At 35.4% G+C, this 25,080-nt stretch overlaps 1 protein-coding gene across 1 annotated transcript; it reads right to left on the bottom strand.

The window, feature by feature from the left end:
- Positions 1-8,464: 8,464 nt before the first annotated feature.
- On the bottom strand, positions 8,465-24,086 carry LOC124438587 (mitochondrial import inner membrane translocase subunit TIM14-like). Its single transcript, XM_046988759.1, has 7 exons — positions 23,982-24,086; positions 23,107-23,148; positions 11,481-11,529; positions 11,214-11,296; positions 10,118-10,194; positions 9,712-9,782; positions 8,465-8,665 (listed from the first exon to the last, which is right to left on the bottom strand). The coding sequence occupies exons 1-7, from the start codon at positions 24,051-24,053 to the stop codon at positions 8,598-8,600; spliced, it is 462 nt and encodes a 153-aa protein (XP_046844715.1). The 5' UTR covers positions 24,054-24,086; the 3' UTR covers positions 8,465-8,597.
- Positions 24,087-25,080: the final 994 nt, after the last annotated feature.

Below are 25,080 nucleotides of genomic sequence, written 5' to 3'. Positions count from 1 at the left end.
GGTTTATATTTCAAAAACAGTTTTTGTAATAATGTATGTGTTAGAAACCTAGTCTTCAATAAGGTATACTAATAAACGACGCATGCAACAATAGAAATGATTATAATTTGCTAGCCATAATGATTTAAGGGGTTTTTGTGGGCAACGCCCTTTTGAAGGGCAACGCCCTTTTGCAGGGCAAATTTTCTCCACACCCCCCCCATTACTTCAAGTCTTTGGAGAGAGAGAAATATTTTTCCTACTAAGTTTCCAATCCGTAGAGTATGTCTTCACCAGGGGCGTAACTAGACTTGAAGTAATGGGGGCGTGTGGAGAAAATTTGCCCTGCAAAAGGGCGTTGCCCACAAAAACCCCTTAAATCATTATGGCTAGCAAATTATAATCATTTCTATTGTTGCACGCGTCGTCTAATCATTTAGTTGTTTTTTAATGGTATGGTAATTTTTCTACTTCCTGAACACTGCCCTGCCACTTGACGGCAATATGCCCTGCAAAAACATTGTTTTTAGCAATTGGGGGGTGTCACCCAATTAACAGTTACGCCCCTGTATAACCCAGGCTCACTAGAAAGGAGCAAATGATGATTGTAAGATTGCATGACCCATTAGCTTAATTTTTTACAGGTCATGTTTAATGTTAGTGTATAGGTTACTTGATCATTTTACCAGGTGACATATACATGAACTTTGCCGCTCATGTAAACAAGCCGTGAGAGGCGCATCACAATAAAGCTGTTGACCGTATTAAAGCTTTCAACGCGTGGTGACCAACGGTGACGTACCGTATTAACCAGGTATGTCATGCACGTTGCACGATAAAATCGTTATTTTTGTTTCTCGAGCACATAATTTTGAACTTGACGTTAGTTTAAATGATTTAATTTGAACTTTCATTGTACAACGAACTCGTCTCAAAAAAAACTACTTCACAATTCAACAACAACATCACGAATGTATAATGTTAACAACAACCCCCCCCTTCTATAATAATCCCAAAGTGTCAATCACGTGAAATGCACGCCATCCGCAACAACAAAAACAAATGTTCATCACAAGGTATAACTTTATTGTAAAATAGCCAAGTGCTTCGCTGGGACAAAAGAGTGGCCGCATTATCAAGTTGACTATATTAACGGGTAATGGATTAAGTCCCGCCCTACTTAATACCCGAGGTTCTCTTTGAAACAAGCTATTGGGAAAAAATAGATACAGGAGATGTTAATGTCACTCAATGGGAATAAGGACTTTAGGATATTTGAAAGTTGCAAAAAAAGCTAACAAAGAACTAACAGCTGTAAAAGCTAACAAGAACGTTATTACATCATACGCAGTTTCAATGTATTATTTTATTAGCAGGTTGGAATGTCAATACTTTACAAAATGTTTGTAAACTAGTAAGATCTATACTATACTTTCTTGATGTATAATGAGTAGAATAATCCTTATGTTATGTCACTGTACGCTATTAAACTGTCCTCTCCTGTTATTTCTTTGTCGACGTTAAAGTTTATTCATTCGCATGTACAGGAGCATTTCAAAGAATTGAGATTACGTTGACAAATGTAATGGTATGAGCCACTGCATGGTAGATCATTCCATTTGCCATTAGAACTGAAGTGAGAACAATGCTCTATTTTCCCAACATTATTCGGTTCTCCGGCACCCCAATTGGTGAAAGAAGGCATGGCATGTTGCATTGTATAAAATTTATCGTCGTATTTGTTGCGAAACAAACCAAGATATGGATTGGGCAGATTTTTGCTTTTGGCAGCATTATAAATGACATTATTCTCAAGCAGGCTTTTTGGTAGAGCAAGATATCCTCCCATGCGTTGACATTCAACACTAGCTTTGAATCCTGTTTCCTTGGTCGTACTGAAGTAGTAACATGATTGAAGAATATGAATCCAGCCAGATGGACATTTACTGTTTGCTGTTTTGCAATGAAGAGCTTTTCTTATAGGAGTTGAAATTTAAAAGACTATTGAGCTTTGGCACTGCGAGGTCATGTTATTTTTGAGTACTCGATCCTTCGGCATGCTAGACTGTAAATTTGACATAAAATTACAAAACAAGATTTGTTATAAACTATTCATTGGGAACTGTAAACAGAATCACAAAGATTCTTTATTAGACATTTAATTACAGGTACAGATCAATTTGAATTCGCCACGTCATGGTCATGACCCACACACAGCCATCGAAGAAAGCAAGTGTTGGAAACTTGTGACTATAATATGTTTTGTCTTGTTTACCAGTGGTCCTTTTTAAAACAAACGATTTAACTTCAATATAAATTTTCACGGAAACTGCAATTAAGCAAAATCAAAGAGATAATGAAAGCTTTATCTTCCATTGCAGATGTAAATATTGTAAATATCTTCTTTTCCACGTAATTCTTTATTCGTCGTGCTTTTTTAAAACCTTGTTGTCGTATATAAAATGTTGAACAGATTACACACAATCATTGTATATTTAATTTACATAATTATGTATTTAGATATTAGACAAGGAATTTGCTCTGTCTGTAATTAGATAAATAAATTTCTAGCACTTTTTCTGTCGTATTTTAATCAATCGAACATAAAAATCCAGTTTATTTCACATACCATATTAAGAGGTTACATGAATGTACGAATATTGCACATTCCTTCTCCGAACTATTATGCTGCTAGGCTATGCACAACAAACCTTGATTGAAACTTTTAAAGTTAACTTTTAAAGCTGAAGATGACTTTGTTGAAAATGAAAAACAATTGTTTATTTAAATACAGTTGTTTTCGTGTAAGGTACAAACAAAAGCAATACAAATTTCAACGTCATATTTCTTAAATATTCATGTTAGCAGCAGTGGCAACGACAGCCTGAAACGAGTGGTCATGCAGTTATGAAATATAAACTCGCGATAGATTGCTCGCACTTTGTTTCAATTGAAGCATAAAATTTTAAGGAATATAATGAGTCAACTACAAAAAAATTGCAAAAATTTTCACATAATATAGAAAATGGTGGAGTTTCACACAAAATTATGCAACAATCTTATTGCAAAGAACGAAATATATAATTTTTCGCACAATACTATATCTTATAAGACTACTCACAGAATGAATTAGGCAACCAGACATGAACAGATAAATAAGTCATTTTCATAGCCATCACATTTAAATCCTGCTTTGCATATTTGGGTTCTTTTATAATTTTTGCTAGACATATTTTGCAACTGATTCTCCCAGCTGCATAAATGATTTTGCTGTAAGGTAACCATGCACACACTATATAATATTTAGCTTAGATCTCAAGAAAATAAAATATAAATTAAAAATGAGACACAACACTTAACTGGGTATTATCACTAAAAATCAATAACATCACTACAACAGCAATAAATTTAGAATGAGGTTAATGCTATTAAAATGGACATCTTAAACATAATATAATGACAGTGCAACAAAAATTAAATGAGTACACATAATTAAGCATCTTGCTCAAATAAAATTAATTTTTATAAACAGCAAACAAATTTTATGAGTTACTATAATGTAAGGAAATAGGTATATGAATTACTGCATCTTAGTAATAGATAAAGAAAGTCTTTTGAACATTGTACTAAACTTGCTTAGCAATTGTTCATTCAATATGTGTTTACATATTTATTTGAAATGTGAATAAAAATTTGACATGTAGCTGTTTCTGAATTCTGCTCAGCAATAGTATTTGACAAACCTAAACGCCACAGCCAACGAAACGTCTTGTTCGATTAAAAGGAGCGAGAATTTTCTATATTATGACGAAACACGTTAGAAATTCTTTGCAGAACAAGCGTTGTGGACCTGGCCTTGGTGGGTGGCTGACAATATTTATAATCTGTACGAAGCAATTAAATGTCGTTTTCAAAATATCCGTACTAGGATTGTTGATCTTGGCTGTAGGATTACATGCTGATGTAGAAGAACTGTGAGAAGAATTCAATAGGTTGCCATGTTCGCAAAATAACTACATTCTTCCCAGGCAGAAATCGTAAAGGCTTTGGTCAGGTTTGTTACCTGAAATTAAGTCTGCAATTTGAAAATTGCATGACCACCGATATGTATATTACACTGGATAACGCACCATGTATAAAATATAGTACGATAATTGAAGCCGGATGTTGGCTCATTTGCTACGACCTTGGGGGGTATCGGTCCCACTTTACTATATTTTTGTATTACATAATCCCAGTTTTGGCGTTTTTTGTCCTTTTACATAATTCTGATTTGGACAAAATTTTTATTAAATGAACAGAATAACCGGTAAAGAGTTTTAACTTAAATGTAGATATGATCTTCGCTCTTTGTTGGACAATTTAAGCAATTGTCTCATGAACCTGAAAAATTCAGGTTACTCTTGCGCGCTGATAACTTTAGCGACGTTTTTCTATCTGCTCAGTATTTTGAGCGCAATATTCAGCTTTGCTGGTGAACAAGTTAGAAAAATAGAGATGTAAAAAAATTTCTGAAACCGTTTATTAAGCTTTTATGCTCTGATCGATTAGATAGTAAAGCAAGGAAACAGAAATACAACAGTATCAAACATGCTTTTTACATATAACTTTATCAAACTACATGTTTGTAAATGTAGATCGTTCAGGTTGGTATAGTCCTGAGAAGGACTGTTTTTGTTGTTGTTGACTGAAGTTTCGACAACCTTAGCGGTAGTCATCTTCAGATTGAGCTTTTAGAATACGGGCATCGAAGCTAATGATGATTCAGTTTAATAAAAGAAAAAACAACTGATGATGATTCAGTTAAATAAAAGAAAAACAACTTAGAGTTTATGAAGTCTTCTTGATAATCTGTGACTCCTCCTCTAATTGTCTCAAGGCTACTAATCTTTTATGTTAACTGACATGAGAAAACCCTGACAACCATTGAGTTTGAAAATGCCCTCGAATATACATTTTAACAAAGTTTCCTGTCCGGTTGTCCGGCTACATTGTTTTTTTAGGATTTGGTTGACTTTAAGTTCAGACATAGCAGAGGAAAATGATAGTTTTCAAAAACAACATCGACCAGATCTCCTTCAACTTGTCTTATCATAATCAACTTAAACTTGGTCGATTTCATTTAATACCAAAGATTTATTTTAAGAAGTTGATGGCAAAAACAAGTAAAACAGTTTCAAATTAGGCCTTTTACGCATTTGTAATTCAAAAGAATGAAATTCCAACCCGTATTTTCTTCCGATCACGAAATTCTTCACTTTCGTTGGTAAACTGAGATTTCAGCAACATCGATTGTAGAAAAAGCATTTTCGTCTATATTCTTTAAGGGTAAAGGTATTGGCCAAAGGTTCTTATATCAAAACACGACTTCTATAACTGCGTTGTTTTAATAAAAGGGCAAAAGTTATAGACGTCGAGATAAAATGTGGTATACTTTCTTAAACGAAATTCATCCATATTTGACTCTCGGATGTTCGGATGTTGCGAAGTGAGTGGGAGGAAGTTGAATAATAGCAATTGACCATCCTGCTTTGCACTGATTGTTTGCCTACCTAACGGGCCTTTTGGACCCACAAATCAGGCCCATCCATGTGTACACATTTCCTATGTTTGACTTGGCAATATTATAGTAGGTATACTTACTCCAAGTTTTCTTTTTTCGCTATGGCCAAACTAAATATAAAACATCTTGAGCGATAGGTGGTACGCCTGGCACACACGGCCTACATGCTTACTCAGTAACATAAGCCTGCCTATACATAAAAGTACTTGCCATTTGTATACGCTACCATAACGACCGCTTGCATAAAAAAACCATTAAGGTAAAATTCAACCGATTCTCATTTTGGACTTTTCTTTTCATTATTTATTGATGTAGTTTACTGATTAAAACATCAGTTCCACTTAAAACTAAATAAAAGAGAACAATTTCTGGCCTATAATACATACAAAGGAGTGTTTACATTTTGAAACAGTCGCTAGATTTGCTAATCAAAATTAATTAAGCATTATCATTATGCAAGATGAATCCCGTCTGATATCAAAGCTTAATAGTACAGAACAAACATGCAATCAGTGAGAAACACATAATTAATTTGGCACCTGTTTTTCAAGGGCGAATACACTGGAATACAAGGCTAAATACAAGCAATGTTTGTCGCCATAAAATGGAAATACGGCATTTTGTTAAGTTCCATGTCTTTTTCGAACAAATTTAATCATTTCATCTTTGGCTTAAAGAACACATGTGATAAATAAGACAAACATTGTCACAATATCGTTCCAAGAACAAAGTCAAGGTTATTTGAAAGATTATCATTTTAAAGATTTCGTCTCCAATCAGCTGCTACAGCAAAGTCGCAAGTCTTCAAAGGTTTACTTTACTTGTTTATCTCGACTTTAAAATTTGTTTGGCGCCGAAATCGGAAAGGACGAAAGTACTATTGATGAACCAATAAAAAAATACTTTCTACAGAAAGGTAAGTTCTAGGCATCAAATGGCTCAGAAAAGGGCCTTACAAACTCCTCTACGAGACCCATGTCGAGATATTTATTTACTACAAATGCTTCATTCACTATAAAATTTATACACTTAGGAGGAAATCAATAAAAATGAAGCAGTCTTCGATTCCTGAGATCGTATTTTTGTTAAATACCAGTAACATAGCTACGCATTTTATTACCAAGGGCCAAGGGGTTATATGTTTTATGAAATTCAGAGCTAAGAACATCAACATGAAAGTACAGTTTGGGAAGACGCTATTTTTTTGTTACGCAATGACAGAATGTTGGAAGTGTGTTAAGGTTTACAAAAAGCCTTGAGATCGTGTTCATTGTTCTTATTTTATTTTCTAGTTTGAAACTGCTCTCAAAATGCGGTAAATGACAGTTTGATCATTGTATCTTTTAACCTTTAGAACCCAGTTACATCCTATGGGCTATGCCCCCGGGTAATTCCACCCTGGTCTTATTGAATACACTTTCTTCTATTTCCTACACTGAACAACTGAGAAGGGTTTTTACGAGAAGAAATGCGCAGAAGTACCGCATTGAGATTTCGCAGTACAAAGTCTGAGCAATTAGCGACATCAAAGAACTACATGGAAAAACGATGCTTGATAAAAACACTTTCGCAATATCGAAAAGAATACGGACAAAACATGAAGCAACTGAATAACAAAGAGCATAGTTTTTTGAGCGCAAATTATCATTATATTGTTGCGATGCAATGTCTCCAATTGAACAATATATTCGAAGAAAATCAGGAGAAGATGAACGACAAAGTTTCTCATAAAAATGAAAGGAGAAAACGATATTATCATTGGCAAAGTTTCAACACAAAATTGTCAAAGATCCCACCACAAACATTCACACATTCACCAAATAAAACATACAGGATGAAGCATCAGAGATCTAGAACAAAATTACCATCAATTAACGCAAAGAAGATTCAGGAAAATAATAATACTGAAACGAATAAATACGTAAACACCAAACTGCCACCATTTGATGAGCTTCGACTATTCAGCAAGACTGCTCGCTAGGAAGGTCGTAATAGCTGAAATATTTGTTAATTTTTCAACATTTCTGTGGTTGGTAAAACCTAGTGACTAACTATACGCTTACATGTTTTTTGCTGTGTCAGTGTGTCGACCAATTTGAATTGCAAAATAACAAGGAAACGCCATCTTTTTTCTTGCAGTTGCGCACATAGATATATTAAACATAGATTACTGACATATGAATAGCGGTGGGGCCATCGTGAATAATCCAAGATGGCGAAACAAGAGGGCAAAAGATACGGAGTTTGTATTACGAAAATGAGGTTTTTCGCAGTTCTTGCCAACAGTGTTTCGTAATTTATCTGATCAAGTTTTATAAGAAAGAGAAAGATACAGCGATCATTTTGAGCATATATTTGAGTGATATGGATGAAAAGTCGTGAATTTATTCACAGATAAATGTTTTAGTAAAACGCTCACTTGGTCAAATCCATCGTTTTATTGCCAAAAAATATTATGCTATGATATTTGCCTCTCGAATGATTTCCTGTAACTGAAGAAAACGTCGAATGAATGGATAAATTGTTGAAAGCTTGATGTGTTAACTGTATCCACACAAAAAATATGTTTTGACAACCAAAATCCGCCTTTACCGCCATGTTTTTGACAACCGGGTCCAGGCCACTTTTCCCCTCCAGGTCTTATAGAACTCAATGGGCCTCACGTGCGCTATTTATAGATGTATTATACGTCAGCAATCTATGTTTAATATATCTATGGTTGTGCAGTACGAGTTTTGCCAACCAACGCATGCGCACTTGACAATAAAACAATGGCGGTTTGAAGATACCAAAGTTAAAAGTAGCAAATAAGGATATCAATCTAAATCCTGAACCTGGTTGTTGGGCTTAGAGAGCATCGAATTCTGATATTGGCTTTTGATTTTTCATTCATGAAACAGAAATGCATCTTTTGGATCCCCATTCAGTGGTCTAATATACGTGATTGTATTTTATAAGGCTTTTGAAATACATATTTTCATACAAGCAAAATAATATTAAGTAGTTTTTGTGCTATTTCTAACATTAAATACACCTTTTGGACAAGTTATACAAACTACTTTGAAGATTCTTCCAAATAGTCTTTAGCTTCGTTGATTTTCGCGGCGAGATAAGGTGAACCACCTGATGAAAATGTTTGCATTAAAATGTTATGCAAAATAACCCTTTAAAAAGGTGGGCACTTATTGGTTGAATGCTCAAATCACGCGTCTTTACACGGGAACTTTCTTGCAGTTGGCGTGGTTTGCGCGTGCAATTTAAAAGACGAAAATATGAACAATGTATAGTTAAAATCAATTCATATAATAACCAGAAGAATTTGTATAATTTCATTGGTCGAGAGTTATGATCTATAAGAGGACAGACACTCGGAATTGACGTCACAGAAATTTGTTGTTTTTAAATGACAAGAGAAAGGCGAATTTATATGAATATTTACATGAATCCGTGAATTGACAAATAAAGAAATTAAGAAAGCCTAGTTGAAGCAGTGGACGTATTTGACAAAAAAGAAAAAAATCCGGTTTTCAAACATTGATTTGTACTTCGTCTTCGATAACAAAATTTAAACAAAATTGATCAACCATTGCTTGTTTATTTTGTTATCCAATCAAATTTTATCACGTGATTAATCTAGCTAATGCCATTTCTTCAATCCTATAGATCACGTAAGCGTGATATTAACAAAATCAAGACTTTTCAATGTTCGAAGTGTCTAGGGACAAAAAAACAAACTGTTTGACCGTTTAATTTGGGAAATTTTTCTCACTCCGGCAGCTCGTGGCCACTTTTTAAGTTTTTATCACAAATGACGTCATACCCGTGAATCTATAACTGTATAGACAACGGTTAAATGTTATCTTTTTTGTTTGACTACTTTGACTAATTTGAAGCTCTAAACTATGAGTGGAAACACTGATCTGAGCAGGCGCTTGATTCTTGAGGAATTTTAGTATTTTAATAATCACACGGGGCAACGAGAGCGCTTTCACCAAATATATGTAAAATAAAGGAAAATGAGTTGATACAACTCGCATCATATTTTATTTGTTCCTACGGGTTATAGAAACAAGGAAAATTTCTACTATTTCTCAAATATTACTGGACGTGTAGCTTAATGTGATAATTTACGGGAATATGGAGAAATCAAGGAATTTCAACTTACGTACCTCTGTCCGGATGATTTAGCAACATAATCCTTCGGTGCGAGTCGCGCACTCGAGATTTAGGAGCTGACGGACTGTAACACACAAGAAGCAGAAAACTTTTCAATAAAATTATCATAATATATGTATTAACTCACAAGATATAACTTGCTATCTTATTTTTGTACTTTGTAATATTGGAATTTACATTTGAATGCTTTAGATCATCAGTTAATAGCATACCAAAATTAAAATGCGGAGGAAGATTCTTACTTGGCGGGGGGAGGGGGGTAATATTCATAAATGCAAGTTTTACTATATCAGCTTTTATTGATTTTCATTGAGACCCCCTCCTATTATTGTACAATATATTCAATCAGCAGGAAAATCAGCCAAAGTACTTAAGTATATTGCTCAAGAACGTACTTACCTAACACCTAAAATTAAAGATGCTTCTCGTTTGGACATTTTTTGCTCAAAACCACCTTTATAGTAGCCTTTGAACGACTGGAAAAACAAAAAAATATTTTCCTAACACAAAACGTAACAGTATACATTTAGACAAGTAACAACCATTTATAAAATAAATCAAACACAATGTTACAGACGTATATCGAGAATGCATGAGGTGTAGTTGGCAAATGAAAGTTCAAAAAATTCAAAAAAAACCCTGCAAAATCACGGTATCAGGGACAGAAAAAACACGGGGAGCTCGAGCAGGGACTCTGCCCCCTAAAAATCATTAAAAGTTGGCCAGCCTCCCTTAATTTCTTCAAGCTACAAATTATTTCAATTACATATCACTGTTTTATACATAAGGACAAATAATACAATCCCCCTTCCCAAAAGAAAAAATAGGCATGCAGTGCGTACATGTGGGTAGCCTGTCAAGTATATAAATACTAAATGAAGTAGATTAAATGAGCATAATTCGAAAATAAACTATATATTTAATATTATTTACGTCAAACTTTTTTAAGATTTCAAAATATTCTTTAGTTCGCATCTGTGCTTATTGCAAATAACTTCTGCTTGATCTTTGTACGCGGACAGACGCTTCAGAGTTCACACAAAGGAAATGTATTATTACATTCATACTATGATACGCATATGCGCTTTGATTCCTTATTGTTTTCATGCCGAATGAAATGAAAATTTGATAGCAAAACAACTCACGATATTTTTCCAAAACGGTATTGTTCGCCAACGTTCGTATATCCGACTATCACTGAGGATTACGACAGACAGGACAGACAGACAGACACACAGACAGACAGACACAAAGACAGACAGACACACAGACAGACAGACAGACACAAAGACAGACAGACACACAGACACAAAGACAGACAGACAGACAGACAGACAGACAGACAGACAGACACAAAGACAGACAGACACACAGACACTTGCATGCGCAGCGGCCACCCACAAAAACAGCTTCCACAGCTCCTGAATTGAGGGAAGCAAGATCCATTTGGGAATTTGAGGTACTCTGGGGCAAAAAAATTGTTATAGATACGTACATTCGAATTTGGAAGATTCTTTGGAATTGCATCAATCACAGACGACAAGTCAATTTTTCTCAATCCTTGAATAAGAAATCGCCCTAAAGGTTTTAAAATGTTGTAGAATAAAGCATTTACTTGAAAATAATATACAAACAATTATAAAATGCTGGAAACCATTCCAATTGAACTATCAAACGATTTTACCACAACTAGTACTGCCTTACATAAAAAATTAGTTTTAACTCTATTTTCACAAGTAAACGATGAGCAAATTTTTCTCACCAGCAACTGCAGCACCAGCCACTCCAAGGCCAGCCAAAATTAAGGTTGTCTAAAACATAACAAAAAAAGGAAACATGAGGAGTTACGTAAATACACGAATGCAGTTTGACCAAAGAGTAACGATTACTGGAGGCGAACATATAGGGACGAAGGGTGGAGTTGACAGCCTTAGCTTTGAAGAAGTATTAGACGAAAAATGTCGGTCCGCCTTCAATTGTGGACTTTTCTAAACAGAAACGACAAACGTTTGTTCCAGAACGGATACGGTACAACCCCCCTATTTTATTCATTGCTATTTACGGCAATCAGGGAAGTCGCAAATATCTTCGATTTTGGGGGGTGGGGTGGGGTGGGGTGTAGCAAATATTTACCTGAAGATTTTACTGTTTTCCTGATAAGCATTTCGCCGAAATTGGCAAACAATTGAAAACTTCAAAATTTTCAATTTTAAAAAATAAATGATTTGTTTTAAGATATTTTATTCCATCATGTTTAGTTTACATAATCAAGGAATATGCAGCTCTCTATGCCACTCAACAATTTAACAAGTGAAATTTCTGTCCTAAAAATGGTAATAATGATTACGGTCGTAACAACCACAGGCGTACGGGAACTTTAGTTTTTGAGAGGGTAGTGGTTTACTTGTCCGAATTTCAAACCGATGTAAAGCCATTGTAGCAATTTTTAATCCCATGCAGATTTTAAATGATCAATTGGTTGTGTAAACTAATATCCACCGATTTGTAAGTGAAATTAAAGGACATATTGCCCATACCAACTTCCTATTTTACAAAAACTTTTGGTAGATTTATACGTCTATATGCCATATTTAGTTTTATGAAGAAATACATGACTTTATGCACAATTTTCCCTATTTCCTCGACTATTTTGCCCAGGTTTTGCAAAGTTTTTAAAATTTAGGAGACAGTTGCATTCCCTTACTCCCCATTTCGTACGTCTAACGTGTTATCACGTTCATGTACACCATGTTGATAAATTTTATAGATATAAATTATTATTTCCCAAACCAACTATGCTTTACTGATATCCTATAAGCAGGGATTGATAGTTTCAAAGCAACAACTTTGCTCGTCGTCAAATGAGCCAAGTAAGTCAGTTCCCCTGTGTCGGACCTTGCCTAGCCCATATGTCGAGAAATTAATGGGGCTAGACGCGCATTCACTGAAAATAGAAGTATGACGTCTAACAGTAATGGATACTCCCATAAAAAACATTGTGGAAAGAAATATTTACTTTTATCACTGAAGATCACTTTATTCGTAGGCGTAGTCTTCGAAACGTAGAAATGATTGAATGTTTTGTTTACTTTGTGTCTACTTTCTACAAAGTATCAATTGTTTATGTATTTTATACTGAGTAAACATAGAGCAAAGTATAACATATCACAGTCAGTGTTGTACTCTAACTATTGTTTCTTTGCGTATTTTATTATTAAAGGTATATAAAGGTAAGATAAACAGAATTACATGTTTGTAAATGTAGATCGTCCAGGTTGGTATAGTCCTGAGAAGGACTGTTTTTGTTGTTGTTGACTGACGTTTCGACTACCTTAGCGGTAGTCATCTTTAGAGTCAAATGAGGAGTAAACGTCAGGTTAGCCGTATGTGTTATAGTTATCTGGTTCTTAGGTCATTGTATTGTGTGTACAGGAAATGTGTGGGTGTCAATTGTGTATTGTTATTGTGAATAAGTCGTTTGTGAAGTGCCGAGAATTGCTGTAATCTGTTCATGGGGGTTTGTTCTAAGTTGGTATACCAACTTTTTAATGTAAGCCGTTGTCTATAGTAAGTACTAAAAGGAATGCTTTTTGCCGAGTCCCAGTCAATGTTGTGCATTTTGATTCGGTGATATTCGGCAATGTGATTAGTTTTGTCTAATTTCTTAGTAGCTCGTTTGTGTTCAGTAAGTCTTATGTTTAAGTTCCTGCCAGTTTCCCCCGATATGGGAGGCGTTGCAGTCGGAGCAGTTTATTTTGTAAACTGTGTAGCAAATTTCTCCTTTGCACGTTAGCACAAAGCAGTTATGCGTCCGGCGGTTCTCTATGGGACTCTATACTATCTAAAGCTAGCGCGCAGTTAAACACAATTCTCAAATGTCATCAATTTAATTTTCTAGTCAAAGTTATATATCAATTCCAATTCATGCTCCTTACTCGTTCACAGGCATCAACAAAAGACAATGCCGTCTTAATTTGACCCTTCTAAAATACTCAATAATCATAAGTTCCTTTTTCCGCTATAACGATAAGTTCCTAGTCTGAAATAACAATCATGATTTATTTATATAATTTCCGACAAACTGCACCTTGTCGTTCGTTGGGTTGTTCTTTGTCCTTTATGTTCGTTAGTACTTGTCGTAACGTTGTGATTGGTTTATGTGCGACACGTATGTTGTATGGTCGTAAGATACGTGAGATAGTCTCAGACGTACCTTTGATGTAAGGTATCGTTGCTGTTGTCACTGGGTTGTTCGTTTCGTTGGGTTCGTTGGGTTTGTAAGTGTTGCGTTTGATAAAGTCAGAGTAATAGTTGTTTTTGTCAAAAACACGTTTGAGATAGTTGTTTTCGTTGTGTAGAGCGTCCGGTGAATCACATATGATTTGTGCACGTCTTGTTAATTTTCTGATTGTGGTGGCTTTGTGTGAAGATAATTTGGCTTTGTTGTAAGATAATTGGTCTAGTAGTCCTTCAGTATGTGTTGGCTTGCGATAAACTGTTGTTCGTAGTTTTTAATTGTCATGTTTTACCAAACAGTCGAGAAAAGGAAGAGTTCCATTTTCTTCGACATCTTTGATAAATTGTATGTGGCTGTTCTGTTCATTGATGTGAGTGTGAAAGTCATCAATCTCATCTGCATGTAGTGCTGTGATTGTGTCATCTACGTGGCGAAACCAAAAAGGTAGTGCATGTTTGTAAGTCGTGAGCGCCCGTTCCTCTATAGATTGAATTACAATTTTAGGAACTACAACAGAAACGGGTGAGCCCATTACTGTTCCATGTAATTGTTTGTAGTGTGTACACTTCACACTAATTCACAATGACAATACATAATTGACACCCACACATTACAACTAAAAACATCACACCTAAATCACACATCACAACTAAAAATATTTCACTTCACACTAATTCACAATTACAATACACATTTCCTATACACACAATACAATGACGTAAGAACCAGATAACAAATACGGCTAACCTGACGTTTACTCCTCATTTGACTCTGAAGATGACTACCGCTAAGGTTGTCGAAACGTCAGTCAACAACAACAAAAACAGTCCTTCTCAGAACTATACCAACCTGGACGATCTACATTTACAAACATGTAACGATACTCCCGGGTTCAAATCATTTACTTTATAAACAGAATTCGAGGAGAGCAAGGAAAAGTCGCACTCGTTATCGTACTGCACGTTTTTCTAATATCGAATTATCTAAGTTGATGATAACTATTATGTTTATGTCAGTATTGCAATAGTTTAGCACCTGATTTTAACCTGATTTCTACCTAATTTTTACCTGTTTTTTGTTTCAATTTACTATTGGGGGGGGGGCGTTACACCCGCCCACACCTCCCGTTAGCGACCTCTCTGACGGCAATCTGCCCAGAACGTATACGGTACACTCCCCCTATTGTATTCATTCCTATTCACGGCAATCTGCGTAAATACACTGTTTACAGTCGCGGCAATAGAAGCGTTCCGAAAATATTTCATCAACACATTAGCTCACGATTATCAATTGACTTAAAGACTTCCCAACGAAACTCTTTGAAAAAATCAATAATTCCTGTTTTGAAATAATCAATCATACAATGTGCAATTTTTAAATCAACCAACCACAACGAAGCTTTGTGAATCACTTCGTAACTGAATGAATTCAGGGAATCGGGTTAAATTTGGTAAAAAAGTCGGCATTTCTTAAAAGGAAAGATATTCTTTCGAATTTGAAAAATTGCAACTACCAGAAGTAAAAAGGTGGAATTAAGGTTATTGGAGCTGGCTGGAATAGAAAACCATATTCAGCTGTCATATTAAACAAATATCATGATGATCATAAAGATTTTACTGTTGACACCCGTCAAAATAATAGTCAGCGCTATGAATACAATCACGATAAATCCTCAGTAAACATAGCTTCTAGTGATTGCCAGTTCACAAGTTCATCAAAAGCTCTTACATTTTAAGAAATTTCAGCATTTAAAAGTCATTTATACTGGGGAAAACTCAATCGAATTTCTTTCAGTTACTGAGTGATTCACAAAGCTTGGACGTGATTGGTTAATTAAAAAAACATATAGTATGATTGGTCAATTCAAAATATGAATAGCAGGAAGTTTGGAGTTTTTCAAAGAGTTTCGATGAGGAACTCTTTAGATCAATTGATAAAAGTGAGCTAATGTGTTGCTGAAATATTTTCGGAGCGCTTCTATTGCCGCGACTGTAAGAACCGTTGATAATGCGCATCAATCGAAGCACTTTCGTAAAAGCACATTTGACAATGCCATCTTCACGAATATTAATATAGTATGACATATGACAAGACCTCGAATATTTCCCAAAAATTGCTGATTTAATGAAGAAGGGTGGGGATGCCCCATTACCCACTTAGATTTCCATCCTTGGTTCATACTCAAAATAGTTGTACAGGTAGACAGGTTTTAAATAACTTTTTTTCCAAATTAGCATGGTTTTCGCGTAAGAAGAGAATGTTCGACGTAAAGAAAGCCTTGAACATAACTAATTGGTCAAGTACTTTGTTTGGCAACAAAAAACCTTGTTATTTGCGGTAGGGAAAACTTAGAATGAAAATGCTGGCGACAGAATTAAATAATATATAAGCACATTTGTTTTTGCAAAACCTTCCTTACTAGTTCTCTGCAAAACAAGGCGCTTTTCTTCGAAAACAGGGCATTGTTTAAAATTACTTTTAAATTTGAGGGGGACATGTGCCCTCTGTGACCTCCTCCCTACCTATGCCAATAATAACACCTTAGGTAGAGGTTATATTTGAAACTGGAAACAGTGATGTTTTTAAAATGGATAACGAGACGTTTGTTTTACCAGTGCTGTTTCACAGTTCTTTCCAAAATGTTCATTGAACACAATGTTTTTAAGAGCTCCCTCGAGTCCAGAGTACTTTCTAAGAACTGCCTTCAGACAAAGGAGAGAGACTGAACCACTCATTTCATCTAATTACGGAGAATTTTCAGAACAACCCCAAGTAAGCTACCTTATGTAAGCAATGCTACTTTATGTAAGCAAAGCTACAGGTGTGGATGGCACACCTGCAAAGATCTTAACAGAGTGTTCTGAAGAATTATCGTATTCAGGACTTAGACTATTTACTCAATCAGTCTTTAAAATGTGGGAGAATCACCTCTTTTTGGTAAAAAAGCAAAGAAACACCAGTGTTTTTATCAGATGTCAAAGAAATTGTTGAGACAATCTCACTTCTATCTATCCCAAAAAAAAGTGTAAGTTGTGCCATATTAACTGTCATGTTGGCTACTTACGTATTTGTCAGAATGACAGCATGGGTTTGTAAAGGTCATTTGTGCGCTACTCAGATGGTTTTATCACATAGTCAGTGGACAAAAACTCTACTAGTTGATGGATTGTGGGTTGGTGTGATTTGCATGAACTTTAAAAAGAAATTTGATCAAGAACCACATCACATTTGTTTGCAAAAACTGCTTGCAAATTGGATATTTCCAAAATTCTATAAAGCCAGTGCAAAGATTATTTAACTGACAACGAACAGAGAGTAGTCCTAGAGAGATAAAATTAGGTCTGCAGTTCTGTCCAGAGTGTCACATTTGTCATAATTATTGGCAACTTGCCTGAAATGGTTAAACGTTAAAACAAAACTGCCTTGCATGAAGATGACTGTAAAACATCTAGAGGGTATTCATGATCAACTGAGGTTACAATCAGATTTGGATACTTTGTTTTTATGGAGTGATCAAGCTTTAGGCAATAATTGATTTTAACAGTAAGAAATATAAATTGCATATCACCAACAAAAAAATCTTTCAAATCAAATTTCAAAATAAATAAAAGCGCATTTTAGAAAATCTCTGAGTTTAGTGGTCGTAGACCAAAATAACACTTGGCCACTTGGCTATAACACATTTGGCATTATTTATTTCAATTGTTACTACCCTAAGAATTTTGTATTGTGCATTGGTTAGGTCCCAAATGGAATTCTGAACAAAGATGTTTATATACTGCTTGGAATGTCTATAAGCTCAAGAATATTCAGAAAAGATGAAGGTACAAATTTTATGTTGAAAACTAATTAATGAAGATTTAGATTAATTATACCGATAAAAAATCAGAATGCTACAAACTATTCACTGCTGTAGCATATACAGCAGACTTTAAGCATTTTAGCTTTTTGGAAAGTAGGAAGCTTTTGCTTATCTAAACAAGATTAGCTTCTAGTTAATTGTAGGTGTTGAAAACAATAAAAACAATAAAACATGTGCACAAATTGATCTATAGCTGTGTTTGCATTAGCCTGTGCAAAACAGAACAGAGTTCAGCAACTGAAATCAGTCAACCAAAGAGTGGTGGCAAACCAATAATGAATACATTTTAGAAGAAGAATCTAAGAGTTTTTTTTTTTTGATTTTGTCTTTTTCATATTATTCTTATATTATGAAAGAAATAAAATATTTTATTCATGTTTGCACTGGCTTAAGTAAACCTCAGAGACATTAGTGAGAACTCTTGAGCAGGTGTAACCTTCTACCTTTGGTCTCAGGCTTGCACTGAGTTTTCGAGTTCTCCCAAATGTCTTATCAGTATGCATAAACCTGTGCAAACACAGTAAACATCTTTTATTCCTTAAAGATAATATTTCTAGTGATAATTTAATTTGAAATAGAAGTTTAGCAACCATTGTACACAAAACTATTTCTCATGTGATTCGTGGCTAGTCGAAATATTTTTTGAAGCTTATGTAAGTTAGTTAAATTTTGTATTGGACTTTGGTTTTGACTAAGACTTTGGTTTTGACTAATACTTTGGTTTTGACTAATACTTTGGTTTGGACTAAGACTTTGGTTTGGACTAAGACTTTGGTTTTGACTAAGACTTTGGTTTTGACTAATACTTTGGTTTTGACTAATACGTTGGTTTTGATTAATACTTTGGTAGCAGACTAAGGTTTTGTACGAACTTTGGGCCAATTTCAATGAAATAGCAGGTTAATATTCAACCGCTGTACATACCATGTTCAAATTGAAGGAAATTGTATCCAAGTTTTGCAAATTTCAACGCATTAGTTCGATCGATACGTATTTTCAGGGCAGGATTGCTGGTACTTTATAGCGATTTGCAAGTATATTAACTGGTTATTTGCCATCCATGAGCATGACATTTATGACGTAATTTGTACAAATAACCATTCAAAGTGGTGTGGGGGCTGTTTTGACCAGTTTCATAAGCATGTTGCAATTATGTTTATCTGTTCGTCTTTATGCACTATTTCTGACTCAAAAAGTAAGTCTCCACTGTTGTGTAGAAAATCTCGTTTGAACCACCAAATGTTAAGTAAACTTTCCACACAGCTGTAAGATTTTATTCAAAGTTTTAATCACAGTTCACAATCCGCTCTACATGTGTCTCTCGCTTCAACAAATGTGGCAATGTGCTCGCCTAAGCGGTACTTAGATGAGGGGCGGATCAATGCTCCTTTGACAGGAGGGATGCAGATTTACCAATGGGGTCCATCGTTATCCTAGCTAAAGTTGTAAAGGGCTTCGAGCTGTTGCCGATTTTTAAGCTTTCAGATGAGTGAACCTTGCATAATGAAAGCGTAATTACCTTTTTCGAAAAAATTGATATGTTTTTGTTAAAGAATTCGCATTTAATAACTTATTGCAATGTTTCAGTGAAAAAAAAGTAATACTTAATTGAAAATGGTGGTGGTGTATACTGTAAAGCAGGTTATTACAGGTAAAGCAGCAATTACCATTGAAATTAGAAGTTATACGCTTATTTAGTCTTATTGAACAATTTCATAGCTTCTAATACTGTTATATTATTTGTCTACAGTACGTATTATCATCCATAGAATTTTTCTTTGGGGATGTGCACCCCCCTTAACCCCCAGGAAATCTGGCCCTAATGTAGACCTGCCTTAGGGCATTCTGCGTAAGGTCTATTTATGGGTTATTTTTGACAGTTGCTAAAGTCACTTTGTTTAACAAAATTAGGTTTTGTACTTAGTGATCACTGACATAGAATTTCGCTTTTTGCAAAGCAGTGCTCACTGTTTTTAGCTTGGTAAACGTTCTTTCATTTCCTGCTACTGTCACAGGAGCTGTCAAGACGATTCTGAAAACCCTTCTGGTGAGCGGGAAAATGTGCTTGCGCTTCTCAGCTTTTTTGACATGGGCAGTTCTCCTAATGACTTGGTCTGTTGCTTGATGAGGGAAGTAGTTAACAAGATCTCTTGACAACGCTTTCTTCATGTTGTAGCTTTGAGGTTACTATTTGAACATTAGTACTATATAAAGTGCTTTCCAGCTCTCATTGAAATTTCAGTTGCTGATCCTGACATAGGCGTACAAGAGCTATAATGCCTAAAGTGGCAGTTAAACACTTTTCCCTGCTCAATAAAACACCACACTGCTTTACATAATTCTTTCACAAATATTTTTTGCGCAACTAACCTTCAAATTTTGCCATACTTTTCAATCTTCAATTTTTCCTTGTGTTCAGCTCCTCCCTGCCCCTACATCTTGTACGCCTATTGATTCTAGTGTGTTTGACAACATGTTTGATGCAGCTTTGCAAATTTGGAAGAAGCGTCTACAACATATCTTCATAGAATGATTTGAAATTATGTCTTTTCTTATGTCTTCCCACGATTTTTTTGTGCTACCACTCGCTTCCAAAACATCAATGATTTTCAAATTATCTTCCTGACGCTATTTCATCAGCACTTTTATTTTTAAAAAATGGAAACTAAACATTCGTTCTTGTGACCGCCACAAATACTGTATGCAGATTTTTTTACTTGCTTCATCGCCGCCATTGAAGCTCATTATTTTTAAAACAAATGAAAAGGCATTCGTACGCCACCAAAGGCCCGGCGAATTTTTGGGGACCAGATTTCATTAGACTTTTTATGGTCTTATCCATGTTCTGTTGAGACACAGTGCCGCATTAACCAATAAACCAACCACTGTATGGGCCCATGCCCAGAGCCCAAAAGTTTTCATTTTGACAATTATAGATCACATGTTTGTAAATGTAGATCGTGCAGGTCGGTATAGTCCTGAGAAGGACTGTTTTTGTTGTTGTCATACATGTTTGTCATACATGTTACATGCCAGTAATTTAAGAATGACAACGAACGCATGCGCAGCAGCTTAAAGTTACGTATAATGTAGACTGCAACCTTGTCGTTCGTTGGGTTGTACTTTGTCCTTTATGTTTGTTAGTACTTGTCGTAACGTTGTGATTGGTTTATGTGCGACAGGTATGTTGTATGGTCGTAAGATACGCGAGATAGTCTCAGTAATCTCTTAATGTTCTGATTGTGGTGGCTTTGTCTGACGTAGGGTTGTAAGATGATTGGTCTAGTAGTCAGTCAGTGTGTGTTGGTTTGTGATATACTGTTGTTCGTAGTTTTTGATTGTCCTGTTTTGCTAAACAGTCGAGAAAAAGAAGAGTTCCGTTTTCTTCGGCATATTTGGTAAATTGTATGTGGCTGTTCTGTTTGTTGATGTGAGTGTGAAAGTCATCAATCTCGTCTGCATGTAGTGCTGTGATTGTGTAATCTACGTAGTGGAACCAAAAAGGTAGTGCATGTTTGTAAGTCGTGAGCGCCCGTTCCTCTATAGATTGCATTACAATTCCAGCAACTACAACAGAAACGGGTGAGCCCATTGCTGTTCCATGTAATTGTTTGTAGTGCGTACCTTTGTACTGGAAGTAAGTCGAGGTGAGGCAGAGCTCCAGTAGCTCCATGATGTCTTCTGTCGGTAATGGCAGTACGTCCGTGGTGTTTGTAATGAGGGTTTTTGTACAAGTAAGTGCCAGATTAAGAGGAATACTGGTGAACAGTGATTTCATATCAAAAAAGTTCACAAATACCCACACTCATGCCGTGGGGCTTTAAATTCACCTTACAACCACCATTTACTTAAGAAATAAAAGATGTTACTGTGTTTGTACAGGCTTATGCAAACCGAGGAGACCTTTGGGTGACCGTGAGAGCAGATCAGTGGAACGCTGAGACCAAAGGTTGAGAGTTCTCACTGAGAGACAAACTGTCTCCGAGGTTTGCATAAATTAGTGCAAACACGAAAAACATCTTTTATTTCTTTCATAAAACGACAATAATGTAAAACAAACGTTTTAATTTTCCTCTAAAATTTATTCATGATTGATTGAGCTCAAATCAGTTTGTACAGGTTGATCCAAACACAAAGTCATTCATTTAGGTGATATTTTTTTCTTAATTTTCACGTGTCATTTTCCATTACCCTCATAGTATTAGCAAAACAAATCATTAGTAAAGTACAACTGAGTTTTTCTGGACATTGTTGCAGCTCTCTGCATTTCATACAGCTACAGTAGCTGCACTAATCGACCGCCCCTAAAATCTACACCCTGTCTTTGTCTTACGCCTCTTCCTTAACAGCTCACCCCCCTAAACGTTTCAGCAACTCCCTTGTAAATACTATAAAGAGCCGTCCATTGTTTTATAATCAAGATTATGGGAATAGAAATATTTCAATTGCAGTAACGGACATAAAGTGGTTACGCGCAAGGCCCGTAAAGCCTTTTCCAAAAGTCGGGGGGGGAGCAAAAATGCATGAGATCATAAATTATTTTAAAGGGAGAACGAATCTTACCCTATAAAGTGCTTTTGCATAAAAAAGGCGGGTCAGGGCAACTAGCCCCACCCTTTTCTCCTATTTGACATAGCGCCTAAATGTGGATAGCCTGTGACGTGTTGATGAATTAATTATAAAAGTTCAGTTTATGGAATTTTCTTCAACGAAACATTTATGGATTTGAAGGGCATGAAGCTCAATAGTAAATAGGCTATGTAGCTCAACATACAAGAGAAAACATGCAATAGGAAGACTTTGGTATTAGATTGAGTGTTAGTCAACAAGAAATGTAAAACTCAAAATTCTCAAAGCGAATCTATCCATTTTATTAAATATCAATTAATTTTAGTTAGAAAATTTTAGGACCGATAAAACTTTACTGACGCGAGAATGCTTTTTCAATGATTGTTCAAATTTAAATATTTTTATGATAACATTAAACGATCGTCACTAGCGATTTTTAGATTGACATATAATATATGCGATGAATACAATCATGAACTGCAGAACCGCCACTTACTTTCGGTTTTTCAAATAAAAAGCATCGTTACTATGAACATCTTAATGCATTTTTCGTTACAGCGAGGTTGCTGCTTGTTTTAATTAAATCCAGTAATGTACAGTGACATTAAAACTTTACCTTAATTTTTTGTTGGTCATAGTATTTCCACTTATATGCCGAGAGCAAAGTCGAACTCCATGCTTTACCAAAATTTTTTATTTCTCTGTGCTCCAATGGCTTACCTGATTGTACAGCAGTTCAACTGGCTTGAGAATGTAACCATGCTAAATCCACGATTGCAACGAAAAAGTTGATTTGTACAAGATTAAATATCTCAGTAGAAATATCCACGTATGAGCAGGAGCAAAGCCAACCTGTTTTTTATTCTTACAATGCAAACATTTCTGTGTTAACTTAATAAAAATCAACAATGAGCGGAATTATACTTCTAAAGAAATGAATAGTAAATTAAAGGAAAATTTGTATTATAAGATTGAAAGTTTGAGCTGGCTTTGCCCCCCTGCAGGGGGTGGGTTATGTTTGCGCTATCAAACGTATCGCGTTTGGAAAAAGCAGATTTCGTCATGAACAGAGAATCATTTTGTAAGAAGCTCGTCAACATGTATCACGTGTTTTGCTACAATTTTCTCAACCAAGAAAGAAAGATAAACAAGAAAACACAAGAAATCAAATGGGATGTAGACTTATGTAGCACATCGAAGTGGCAATCTATGAATTTGATTTATCTTACAGCAAGGAGTCTCAAAGATTGGTGAATAGAAAACTTTCCCGAGTCAATTGTTATCATTGATGTATTCTGCAAGTACTTCAATATTGTGGATATTCATAAACAGACCAAAAGTCTGTGTTTTTATGAACTACTTGCGTTAAAAATGAATGATATAAAACATTATGAGGTAAAAAGGGAGATTTCATTAAAATTTGCGAATAAACTGACAATTTGCTGATAATTTATCTCGAAAAAAAGACAGAAAAAAAGGACGCTACTCGCCACGACAGGTGTCTTCATGTAAATCGAAAAAGTATAACTTAAAAATCCACTTTTTCAAAAAGAAAAACGAACATGTTAAAGATATTATTGAAATTTATAAAGTACCTGAGATATTTGAATATTTGAAGCATATCCAGTCCTTAGCCAGCTCGTACCGAAATATTGGAAGTTTCTCATAGTCCATTACAATCCAACATTCGGAATAGATTGTTTACAGGAAATCCGTTGCTTGGTAACGACTCGCTACGGAGAAAAAAGAGGGTTTTGAATTTTAAGTAGAAATAATGTAAACTACTCTAACAGCTTTGGCATGAGTAAGAATAGGTACACTTAGGGATTGCAAAGACACTAAATAGGGCGGCTAGGGTAGAATAGCACGAACACATAGTATACAGTGTACGAACACATAGTGACAGTGCATGGCCACCAGCCCCCCTGTTCTGTGGTACCTTATGCAGCGCATACATGTGAAAGCCTGTGGCGTGGATTAAATGCAAGCGTACATAAAATAATTATTGTGTATACTAATAATGAAAAAATATTTTCAATAGTAACAACAATAATAAAATATATCGAAAAATCATTGTCAAAAGGCATAAAAAACCAAGAGATAATACTATTCTTCCTTCCTTTAAAACTCAATGATTCACATGCCCGCATAAAACTTGGTGATTATGACTGCGTGTTTACAATACAACTTTAATGTGTAAAGTAGTTGCGCTTATCCCAAAAATGGAATGCCTGCGTCGTCCCAAGGAATCTTCCTGATTTTTGAGATGAATCATGCGTTGTCAACAATTAGTGGAAATACTTATGTGAAGAGTTTGATTCGTCGTTCATTATTGTTTGATAAGATGAAATTTGTGATATCTTGGTAGAGCTTGCTCACAAATGATGGTGAAAAACAGAAAGCTGACACAAGCTGACACCAGCTGTATGGGTAGAGTTATATCCACAGACTGCAATATAAACAGTTGTAAATAGGTGGATGATTCTGCGTAGTTTTAACGGCCTAACTCGCAGATCTAGAATATAACAGTCTCAACACATGTAAGTAACTGTTGCAATTTTTAAGCTTTATCAACTCATATGTTGATGAAAAATTGCTTGAAGCATCCTGCATCAACAAAAATCCAAGATACAGACGAGCGAAACATCTTTCGATGAATTAGATACAGAAGAAGCAGAGCCGATGAAGTCAGCA

This window comes from Xenia sp. Carnegie-2017, unplaced genomic scaffold (genome assembly GCF_021976095.1).
Source record: "Xenia sp. Carnegie-2017 unplaced genomic scaffold, XeniaSp_v1 HiC_scaffold_19, whole genome shotgun sequence".
Classification (NCBI taxonomy): Eukaryota; Metazoa; Cnidaria; class Anthozoa; order Malacalcyonacea; family Xeniidae; genus Xenia; species Xenia sp. Carnegie-2017.
This window is presented reverse-complemented; position numbering and strand designations above follow the sequence as displayed.

Coding starts and splice junctions, on each gene's coding strand:
- LOC124438587 (XM_046988759.1), bottom strand. CDS start 24,053: ATGAGAAACTTCCAATATTTCGGTACGAGCTGGCTAAGGACTGGATAT. Junction 10,195..11,213: donor AGAATCTTCCAAATTCGAAT/GTACGTATCTAT, acceptor TTGTTTTTCCAG/TCGTTCAAAGGCTACTATAA. Junction 8,666..9,711: donor GCTAAATCATCCGGACAGAG/GTACGTAAGTTG, acceptor CATTTTCATCAG/GTGGTTCACCTTATCTCGCC.